Source organism: Poromitra crassiceps (assembly GCF_964638095.1).
Source record: "Poromitra crassiceps genome assembly, chromosome: 18".
Classification (NCBI taxonomy): Eukaryota; Metazoa; Chordata; class Actinopteri; order Beryciformes; family Melamphaidae; genus Poromitra; species Poromitra crassiceps.
This window is the reverse complement of record NC_139636.1, coordinates 1,851,780-1,863,623: the sequence shown is the minus strand read 5'-3', so window position 1 is coordinate 1,863,623 and position 11,844 is coordinate 1,851,780. Positions and strand designations below refer to the sequence as shown.

At 44.2% G+C, this 11,844-nt stretch overlaps 1 protein-coding gene across 1 annotated transcript in view; it reads left to right on the top strand.

The window, feature by feature from the left end:
* The window catches only part of col4a3 (collagen, type IV, alpha 3), an 83,725-nt gene that overhangs the window by 59,948 nt on the left and 11,933 nt on the right, over positions 1–11,844 (top strand). Inside the window, exons 38-47 of the mRNA XM_083654135.1 lie at positions 2,833–2,959; positions 4,221–4,301; positions 5,143–5,244; positions 6,426–6,473; positions 7,046–7,231; positions 7,698–7,828; positions 8,345–8,417; positions 9,074–9,145; positions 9,347–9,472; positions 10,754–10,852. Coding sequence (XP_083510261.1) covers positions 2,833–2,959; positions 4,221–4,301; positions 5,143–5,244; positions 6,426–6,473; positions 7,046–7,231; positions 7,698–7,828; positions 8,345–8,417; positions 9,074–9,145; positions 9,347–9,472; positions 10,754–10,852 — 1,045 coding nt within the window. The remainder of the gene's footprint in view (positions 1–2,832; positions 2,960–4,220; positions 4,302–5,142; positions 5,245–6,425; positions 6,474–7,045; positions 7,232–7,697; positions 7,829–8,344; positions 8,418–9,073; positions 9,146–9,346; positions 9,473–10,753; positions 10,853–11,844) is intronic.

Here is an 11,844-nt window from a genome sequence, read left to right as displayed (position 1 = left end):
TTTGTATTACGCTAATTTGTGCATCGTTGGTCTGAACGGTATTTAACTAGGCACCATATAATGGGGTAGGGGGAAAAGAGACTCTATTCACGTTAGAGAACACTTCCTGTGCCCCTATAAAAAAATATTCACACTTGTACTATTAGCGGCCGTGTCCACAGGGAGCCTTTTCTTCAGGTCAGAATGCTTCGGAAATCATGTCCAGAGTGCTTCCAACGCGCACAGACACACAGCTTATAAATCATGTCCAGAGTGCTTCCAACGCGCACAGACACACAGCTTATAAATCATGTCCAGAGTGCTTCCAACGCGCACAGACACACAGCTTATAAATCATGTCCAGAGTGCTTCCAACGCGCACAGACACACAGCTTATAAATCATGTCCAGAGTGCTTCCAACGTGCACAGACACACAGCTTATAAATCATGTCCAGAGTGCTTCCAACGCGCACAGACACACAGCTTATAAATCATGTCCAGAGTGCTTCCAACGCGCACAGACACACAGCTTATAAATCATGTCCAGAGTGCTTCCAACGTGCACAGACACACAGCTTATAAATCATGTCCAGAGTGCTTCCAACGTGCACAGACACACAGCTTATAAATCATGTCCAGAGTGCTTCCAACGTGCACAGACACACAGCTTATAAATCATGTCCAGAGTGCTTCCAACGTGCACAGACACACAGCTTATAAATCATGTCCAGAGTGCTTCCAACGCGCACAGACACACAGCTTATAAATCATGTCCAGAGTGCTTCCAACGTGCACAGACACACAGCTTATGTGTTGCTGTTGAAAAAGATGACATTGACAAGCAGCGCGCCTCTCAAAGGTCTGCCAGAAAGCCATTAGAAGAAGAAGAAGACACTGCCCAGTGCCCACCCACCTAGGCGCCATTTGCGCCACCGGCTCATACTACATCACAGTTGATATCATCACAACTGCCTGAGTGACATCACAGTTGGGCAATCACAGTTGCTTGAGTGACATCACTGATGACATCGCAACAATTGTTCGAGTGACATCACTGATGACATCACAATTGCTCAAGTGACATCACTGATGACATCACAATTGCTCAATCACTGATAACATCACTCATGACATCACAATCGGGAGAGATACCGCCACCCACTTAGCCAATTTGAACTAAGAGATTTGCACGTCACGCACCATGTGTACACAGAAATGAAAACTAAATTTTTCAGGTGAATCTCGCTCGTTAGAAAGATTTTTCAGGTGAGTCTCGTTCGTTAGAAAGATTTTTTCACAGTACAGTCAGAGGCGGGAGCATTCATTATGTGTCAAGATTCTATTCTGAATTACAAAATCTGAACTTGGATAGACTTTCTTAGTGCACATCGTTTACCTTAATCGTCACCTTAAGCCTTAAGGTGACAATAGATGAAGAAACATGGGAAGAAATGATGCTGTTGCCTTCCAGAATATCAATTATGCAATAGATATAGGGAGATGCAATATAATATTTTACATATATACATACAGTATATCTAGTAATAAATATACAGCAGAATTGCCCAAGATGCAAAGTAGCTATTGGAACCAGACTGTACTGTATTTGGGAGTGCAAACAAATTCAATTATTCTAGAAGGCAATATGCAAAGAAATAAGTAGGGTGGTATAGAGCGTCAACTAGTTCCCCGCCCTCTTTTATGCCTGCTAGGAAGTATACCAGACTCTGAAAGCACCCAAAGAAACAGATTTATATTAATGCTGGTAAGAAACAGTTAGATTGATATTAATGCTGGTAAGAAACAGTTAGATTTATATTAATGCTGGTAAGAAACTGTTAGATTGATATTAATGCTGGTAAGAAACAGTTAGATTTTCTATTAATGCTGGTAAGAAACAGTTAGATTGATATTAATGCTGGTAAGAAACAGTTAGATTGATATTAATGCTGGTAAGAAACAGTTAGATTGATATTAATGCTGGTAAGAAAGGCTATAATGACAAAGTGGGTCGGCGATGAATCTCCTGCTCAATTGTGGAAATCTCTCATATCAGATGCTGCCACTCTAGAGAAATTGAGATACTGTATTTGGTGGAGAAAACATCTTTTTGTAAGAAAATGGAAGGAACCACTGAACCTTCTGGGGATTAAGTGCAGTCTGGCATGAAGATGATTGAGACGGAAACATATGTATTGTTCCTGTTCATGTACATCATCAATGTTTAATACTACTGTGATCTGATGACTCAATGAATGCCGTGTGTAGTATCCTGGACCAATTATGCAAATACTCTGTATATGGAACCGAGCATAATGTATTTGTGAAGATCAATAAAAATAATGTAAAATATATATAAAATAAAATAAACACTGTAAAAACTACTTTGAAGCCTTACCTCCAGGATCAGTAAAATTCACACTTTTTGCTGTTTCCTGGCAGAAACGCCAAGACAGACAGACAGACAGACAGACAGACAGACAGACAGGCAGGCAGACAGACAGACAGGCAGGCAGGCAGACAGACAGGCAGGCAGGCAGACAGACAGACAGACAGACAGGCAGGCAGACAGACAGACAGACAGACAGTGATTGCATGTTCCAACAGGTATCAGAACTAGTCTTATCTTAAACCCTAACCCCATACAAGCGGATCACAAAACACAGTTCTAGTCACTGTAACGTCTTCATAATAGTGCCATGTGTCTGCTCCCCTCTCTCTGCTCTCTCTCTCCTCTCTGCTCTTTCTCTCCTCTCTCTCCGCTCTCTCTCCTCTCTCTCTCTCTCTGCTGTCTCTCTGCTCTCTTTCTGCGGCCTCTCTTCTCTCTCTCTGCCCTCTCTCTCCTCTCTCAGGGAGAACCGGGCAGTCCAGGAGCTCTAGGGACCAAGGGAGAGCAAGGAGATGCAGGATGCTTGGGTCTTCCAGGAGAAACTGGTCCCTGTGGTCCCAAAGGAAGATCAGGATCCACTGGACCACGAGGTACTGTCTGCACACTCCAGACAGTGGTTCCAAAGTGGTTGAGTTCTGAGTTTAAGTCAGGATTCTGAGAATAAAGTTAGAATTTTGAGGGGGGAAAAGTCAGGATTCTGAGATTAAAGTCAGAATTCTGAGGGGGGGGGGGGATCAGCATAGCATTGATGATGTCACTGATGATGTCACTGAGAAGGTCACTGATGATAATTACCTAAATTGAACGTCTGGGGTCCCTAGATTTTTGGAACGTCAAAGCGTGGTCACATGCCAAAAAAGGGTTGGGAACCTTTGCTCTATACATTCTCTGTTACCACCCGGCTCGAGGAAGTAACAAAGGAGGGAGTCATGCCAACGTCAAAGTTAAAACAACAATCCATTAACTAAGACTAAGGGAAAATAAGCCACTAAATGTGAGATGCAGCACTACTAGAATCCACTACTATCTAGCGGGACAGGTGAGTTATATCCTACTAATAATTGGGCAAAAAGGCACGGCGCACAATTGCTCAACTGCCCATGCCAGTTGAGCGGACGAGGCCGCACTGTGTCTACCTACGACCTCGAGGGCAAACCACCAGGCACGGTCGAAAATGAGCGATGAAGTGGAGGAGGAGGAGGAGGACCTCGATGACAGACCACGAGGCACGGTAGGAATGAGCCCTGCCAGTTCAGCGGGCGTGGCGAGGTACGCTAGAAAGGAGTGCTCTCTTTTTCTAGTTATTTTGAGCATTGAAGGAAGCCACACCCCCTCTCTGTGTTGTGAAAACAGGCTTGTTGTTACCAGCCTGTCCAAGCGCCAGACCATCTGCACACGGCAGACCCCCCCCCCCCCCCGTGCGCGCGCACGTTTATAGATAAACAGAGCGACTAGACAAGACTTGCGATAATTTGTGGATGAAGCTGACTTCAAACTTGGGGAGTGCGCTGCCGGCAACCCGATGGTGTACAGTGGTAAATTATGTGCGATTTGGACATGTGCATAGTCATAGTGTCACCTACCTGCAACACAAAAACGTCCGAAGAACCGTTCGGCCGATCAACTTCTAACCTGGCGGAAGCCCTGCTGGTGACCCAAGAAAGTGCAATCTCAAACTTCATGCAATTTGACCAATCAGAACATGGCGTTCATGTATCTCGTTCGTCCGATCGACTTCAAACTTGGGGAGTGTGCTTCTTCGCATAGGGACACTATCTATTAATGAACATCTAAACTTGTCTGTAACGTTGGCCTGTCTGTCTGTCTGTCTGCCTGCCTGTCTCTCCTCAGGTCCTCCTGGGTTACCAGGTGACCGGGGTTTTGATGGTTCTGCAGGAGCCGATGGCGTTCCAGGGCCCACCGGCCTCCCAGGTACACAAATACTACATTCATGTTCTACTAGAATACTGATACTACAATACTACTACTACTACTGCCATGTACTACCAGAGTACTGATATAACAGTACTGCCATCTACTAGTACTACTGCCATGTACTACGAGTACTGATACTACAGTAATACTACTGCCATGTACTACCATAGTACCGAAACTACTTTACTACTACTGCCATGTACTACCAGAATACTAATACTACAGTACTACTGATGCCATGTACTACCAGAGTACTAATACTACAGCACTAATACCGCCATGTACTACCAGAGTACTAGTATGTACTACTGCCATGAACTACCAGGTTACCTATACTACAGTAATACTACTGCCAAGTACTACCGGAGTACTAATACTACAGTACTACACTTTCACACACTTCACACACACACACACTCATACTGTATACTTGACCTCCGTGCCAAATTTTGAAATTTGCCCCACCACCGTGCCCCTTTTAGCTAACTAGGAATCCCGCGCGTGTAGGCTCGCCCGCTCTGCAGGCTCGCTTGCTCGGCCTCGCCTGTCCTGCAGCTCGCCAAGCTGGCCAAATAGTTGCAATAGTTATATTCTCCAATGAGTGCAAGTTGATGTGGTTGCATAGCTAAGTACACTTTTATCTAAAAGAGATGTTTAAATAAGAGGCTAGAATAACCCTTGAGAGGGTTGCTGTTGCATCATTTCAACTAATAGAAAATGTATTAAACTGCGGTATACTGACAGAATGTCCTGTTACAACACAGTCTCTCCATGGGTACAGTCACACATTTCCACGTCTCGACTGTTTTATTCCTTTACAATATTATCCTTATTTCAGGTAATAAGGGGGCGCCTGGAGATCCTGGTCCTCCTGGCCTCAGAGGAAACCAAGGAGACGATGGGATACCTGGACCTCCTGGAGAGAAAGGAGACATGGGAGGTAGGAGGAGAGGAGAGGAGAGGAGAGGAGAGGAGAGGAGAGGAGAGGAGAGAATAATTTACATGCATGGTGAATGGTGTTAAGGCTGGTGCTTCTTCATGCATTTAGCGCTGTTAACAATGTGATGGAAATAACATCAACAATGACAAGTCTGCTCCATGCAGCTATATTATCCAACAAGTCTGCTCCATGCAGCTATATTATCCAACAAGTCTGCTCCATGCAGCTATATTATCCAACAAGTCTGCTCCATGCAGCTATATTATCCAACAAGTCTGCTCCATGCAGCTATATTATCCAACAAGTCTGCTCCATGCAGCTATATTATCCAACAAGTCTGCTCCATGCAGCTATATTATCCAACAAGTCTGCTCCATGCAGCTATATTATCCAACAAGTCTGCTCCATGCAGCTATATTATCCAACAAGTCTGCTCCATGCAGCTATATTATCCAACAAGTCTGCTCCATGCAGCTATATTATCCAACAAGTCTGCTCCATGCAGCTATATTATCCAGCAAGTCTGCTCCATGCAGCTATATTATCCAACAAGTCTGCTCCATGCAGCTATATTATCCAACAAGTCTGCTCCATGCAGCTATATTATCCAACAAGTCTGCTCCATGCAGCTATATTATCCAACAAGTCTGCTCCATGCAGCTATATTATCCAACAAGTCTGCTCCATGCAGCTATATTATCCAACAAGTCTGCTCCATGCAGCTATATTATCCAACAAGTCTGCTCCATGCAGCTATATTATCCAACAAGTCTGCTCCATGCAGCTATATTATCCAACAAGTCTGCTCCATGCAGCTATATTATCCAACAAGTCTGCTCCATGCAGCTATATTATCCAACAAGTCTGCTCCATGCAGCTATATTATCCAACAAGTCTGCTCCATGCAGCTATATTATCCAACAAGTCTGCTCCATGCAGCTATATTATCCAACAAGTCTGCTCCATGCAGCTATATTATCCAACAAGTCTGCTCCATGCAGCTATATTATCCAACAAGTCTGCTCCATGCAGCTATATTATCCAACAAGTCTGCTCCATGCAGCTATATTATCCAACAAGTCTGCTCCATGCAGCTATATTATCCAACAAGTCTGCTCCATGCAGCTATATTATCCAGCAGCCATAGAACTCCATTGTATTGGTTGGTTCTGTATCCCCAGCTCCTGTAATCGGACCTCCAGGACCAGATGGAGAGAAGGGCATGATCGGTGAGTCAGAACCACAGAGATCCAAATCCAAAATAACCACAGCTATTCTTTAAAAAAAAAAAAATCACTAGTGTGCAGGATGCTGGGAATTATCTGTGCATGTGATGGAGGAAATTTACCTTCTTTTTTTTTTGTTCAATGAAAGAATCAGTTCAAGTTCTATTCGCAAATAGATTGAGTCAAAAATGTATATTAAAATGTGTATTGCATGCATGTCTGCTTCTGACAAAACAAAATGTTTGTATTTACAGTATGTCAGTATGTGGCAGTTAGTATAAATTAACCCCTACATTTCCAGTTTATACCCGTTAATCCCCATTAATTCCCATATGTATCCATTCATTCCCATGGGAAGTTTCCAACTTTGAATATTCCCGGAACTTAGCAAACGTAATCAGCACAGAGCCTGTGTACAGTGTACACCCTCTGATGAATGTATGTCACGCACACCCTAGTGGACGCACAAAGTGTAATCTTGGCTCAAGTCGAAGAAAACCCCCCCCTCCCCCCCCGGACCTACCAAACTCTCCCCCAACCTAAACTACAACCCCCCCCCTTCCACCCCCACCCAGGCTCTCAGGGCTCTCTGGGCTCTCCTGGACGCTGTGGTCCTCCAGGTCCTCCTGGTCCTCTGGGATATCGAGGACCTACAGGAGCTTCAGGAGCCCCTGGTCCAGCTGGTCACCCGGGGAGAGAGGGAGTCTGCACCAAGGGAACTAAGGGAGAGCAAGGACCAGCCGGGAAGCAGGGACCCAAAGGTGAATGGGAGACACGTGTCAACACACATGTACTGTAAATACACATGTAACCGCCAGTGGGTAAGCTCTGGGTTTTTCCCATGAACTTGACGCGGAAGTGATCCTGAAAGCTGTAGTTCCTCGAATGGCCACCTGAGGCAGGACTCAGTATTCCCGTCGTTCCCATTCTCCCCCATGTTAAATGTGATAAACAGTGAAGTATCTTTACAGCCTGGTCCAAAACACGGTTTTGGTCTATATAGCTAATTTCACCTTTTCATAACAACTCTAGGGGGGTCATTTTTTATATAACTCACCCGTTTGGAGTAACATAGACGATAGAAAAGGGGGTGATTGACACTCAGCTAACAAACATACTGTATACATCTCTCCCTCCCTCTCTCTCTCTCACTCGCTCGCTCTCTCTCTCTCTCTCTCTCTCTCTCTCTCTCCCCCTCTCTCCCCCTCTCTCTCCCTCTCTCTAAAGGACCCCAGGGGTCTCTCGGCCCCCCCGGCCCCCCAGGTCCAGGTTTTAAAGGTGATATGGGAAGTAAAGGAGCCACAGGGCTCCAGGGGGCACCTGGTTACCAAGGCGATGTCGGCTCGTCTGGCCAGCCGGTCAGTACATCCCATAATTGACATGGTTGCCATGGAACTCCATATACCAATATATTTGTTTAATGTAGATGAAAGGACTGTGTAATTGGCTCGTTCCAGCATTTCAGGGAAAAACAACAAAAACAACAACAACAAAAAACATGGTATTTGCGCCACATTTACCCCTGACACCCTGCATTTAGGAAATTCTGAAATCCAAAATGCAGGGTGGAACAGGAAACTCTGTGTGTGATTGTGATGTGGGTGTGTGAGCTGACGTTTGAGTATGTATGTTCTACAATGTCCCACCTTGAGGCTCACACTGAAGCACGTTTCAGCCTGAACGCTAACGCTAACGCTAAGCTAACACACAGATGAGGAGTGTAGTGATTCACAGTATCTCACAGTAATGTATGATACAGTCGAATGCGAATGCTAAGCTAACATACATAATAGGAGTGAAGTCATTCACAGTATCTCACAGTCATGTATGATGATGCTGCAAATGCTAATGCTAATCGCTGCTGCTCCTGTCAGGGCAAGGATGGGCCACCGGGGACCGTGGGGCCCAAAGGCCTGATGGGAGATATTGGCATCATGGGACCTATCGGTAAGAACTCAATAACTAACTAGAATTATTAATAATAATAATAATTATTATTATTATTATTATTATTATTATTAATAATAATAATAATATGAATATTATGTACTGCTTACCAACCAATACCAGTATAAACACCACAGAGTTACTAAATATGTAAAGTACTCTAGCCTCTAGCCTGATATTCAGACTTCATCGTCAACTCATACACTCATTTCAAATCCACAACTGTGGAGTGGACGTGGCTTCGAATGTCTGGAGCAAGGCTACCTAACCTCTGCTCACTAGTATGAACCATCTCAATCCAGACCAGGACCAGAGTGGCTGAGAGCAGTGACAGTCTGTGGACCTTCTGATATGTATCAATTATTGTAAAAAATAATAATAATAATATTATAGCGACAATAAAATAATAAGAGTTATTATGAAATATAGAATCTGTATGAGGGCTACAGCATCCTGACTAAATGTTTTGGAGTAATTTTTACTGTGTTATCTCATTTGAGTTTCTGAACTAATTGCCAATTTACCCTATGAAAGAAGACAGAACTTTCTAAAATGCAATGTAGCAATACATTTGTGTGTGTGTGTGTGTGTGTGTGTGTGTGTGTGTGTGTGTGTGTGTGTGTGTGTGTGTGTGTGTGTGTGTGTGTGTGGTTCAGGTCAGAAGGGGGAGTCTGGGCCACCAGGTATAGATGGCCTCCCTGGACCCACAGGACCCGATGGGATTCAAGGTAACTCAATGACATCAGGGAACCATCTATCTAATCAGTCAGAATTTTAAACACACACACACACGTCACACACACACACACACACACACACACACACACACACACACACACACACACACACGTCACACACACACACACACACACACACACACACATACTGTTAGTAGCGGCTACTAAAATGCTCCATACTGCCCCCTGCAGGGCCGAGGGGTGAGGACAGAGTCATGGAGGTGGTGCTGCTGCCAGGAGACAAAGGCTCACCTGGATGTCTGGGGTCCAAAGGAGACACGGGGCTCCCTGGGACCCTGGGAAGACGTGGCCCTGAAGGTAAGGGTGGATTCACACTGGGGAACTGTGAGAGCAAAATTATTGATTGATTGCTTATTAATTGGTTGTTGATAATTATCAACTCTGTTCCATAATGAACTATGACTCTTGTCTTTTGTGGACTCTGCTCTCCATCTGCAGAGCATTCCTAAAGACAGATAACATGTATTTTGTCTTGTGACCAGACCAAGGTTGTATTGTCTCTTATGAAAGATCAAGGTAGCTATGGAAATGTACTGGGCATCAGATGGAACTTCTGTGAGCTGTGGAAATCTACTGGCTTCCCTAAGTGGGGGGGTTGTGCTCATTTTAGTATATGATAGGTAGATGCCTTGACTCGTGGCTCACTCATGACTGTCTTTTCAGGAAGTGAGACTCTGTGCACAGATGGAATTTTCTGAATAAAAATCCTCCTTATACATTTTAAACGAGCAACTCATTATTGATGGATCAACAAGGCATTTAATTAATTTTGCTATTACAGAACCAGGACCGCTTCCAAGCACACTTGTCCCCAAACTGACCCCAGGTCCGGTTCATTTGATCAGTGTACTGTGAACGGTGCGTTCTGTGCCCAAGCACAGAACTGAGGACTGTGTCCGGGTCCACTTGAAAAGGTGGTCTCTGGCGAACGCTTCATGCATGCCCGGGCACGGTACACTTGAGTGTGAACACAAGCGTACCCAAACACTGAAGTGGATTGCTATTTCTTTACTGTGTGATGACCAGTTATCCTACGGTTTGGACTTTTGTTAGCCTGGGAACCTGATGCTAGCTCATTTGCAAATGCAATGCAGTGCAATGTGAATTGGTTTGGCGATGCCAGGCTAGTCCGTCACTGTATAGCACACAAACAATACGCAAACGTGTATTTACCTTTTGTAGTAGTAGATCACAGAAACAAAAGTCCAAACCATAGGATAAACTGGTCTCCACTAAGGCAAATGTTGAAATGTAACGTAATGAAAGCTACTCTTCTTCTTTGTTGTGTTTATTGGCGGCTCACAAGCCAACTAGGTGCATATTGCCACCTATTGTATGGGAGTTAGATAGGCAAGACAAGCATTCCCGGGCACGCAGCAAATTTGTAATGTGAAAGCTGACCAGCAGGGGAGAGGGGAGGGGGTCAAAGTTTAGCAGGTCAGTTCACTTCAATTCAAAGGAAACATCCTGAATTAAGGGTACAGTGTAGGTGTTTTCCATTTTTTCCTTGCCTTACTGTACTCATCTTACCCCACTCTCCCCTACTGGTTGTAATGTGGTACTGGTTGTACTCTGCAGGTTGCCGTGGTAACAAAGGAAACCCCGGAGCTGATGGAGCGGTCAGTCTTCCTGGACCGCTGGGGGAAAAGGGAGACAGAGGCTTCCCTGGACTACAAGGTACAAAAAACTGACCTGCAGAGTGCCACATACTGTAAATACTACAAACTGACCTGCTAAACTTCTACATGCTGCAGAGTGCCACATACTGTAAATACTACAAACTGACCTGCTAAACTTCTACATGCTGCAGAGTGCCACATACTGTAAATACTACAAACTGACCTGCTAAACTTCTACATACTGCAGAGTGCCACATACTGTAAATACTACAAACTGACCTGCTAAACTTCTACATATTGCAGAGTGCCACATACTGTAAATACTACAAACTGACCTGCTAAACTTCTACATACTGCAGAGTGCCACATACTGTAAATACTACAAACTGACCTGCTAAACTTCTACATACTGCAGAGTGCCACATACTGTAAATACTACAAACTGACCTGCTAAACTTCTACATACTGCAGAGTGCCACATACTGTAAATACTACAAACTGACCTGCTAAACTTCTACATATTGCAGAGTGCCACATACTGTAAATACTACAAACTGACCTGCTAAACTTCTACATATTGCAGAGTGCCACATACTGTAAATACTACAAACTGACCTGCTAAACTTCTACATACTGCAGAGTGCCACATACTGTAAATACTACAAACTGACCTGCTAAACTTCTACATACTGCAGAGTGCCACATACTGTAAATACTACAAACTGACCTGCTAAACTTCTACATACTGCAGAGTGCCACATACTGTAAATACTACAAACTGACCTGCTAAACTTCTACATACTGCAGAGTGCCACATACTGTAAATACTACAAACTGACCTGCTAAACTTCTACATACTGCAGAGTGCCACATACTGTAAATACTACAAACTGACCTGCTAAACTTCTACATACTGCAGAGTGCCACATACTGTAAATACTACAAACTGACCTGCTAAACTTCTACATGCTGCAGAGTGCCACATACTGTAAATACTACAAACTGACCTGCTAAACTTCTACATGCTGCAGAGTGCCACATACTGTAAAT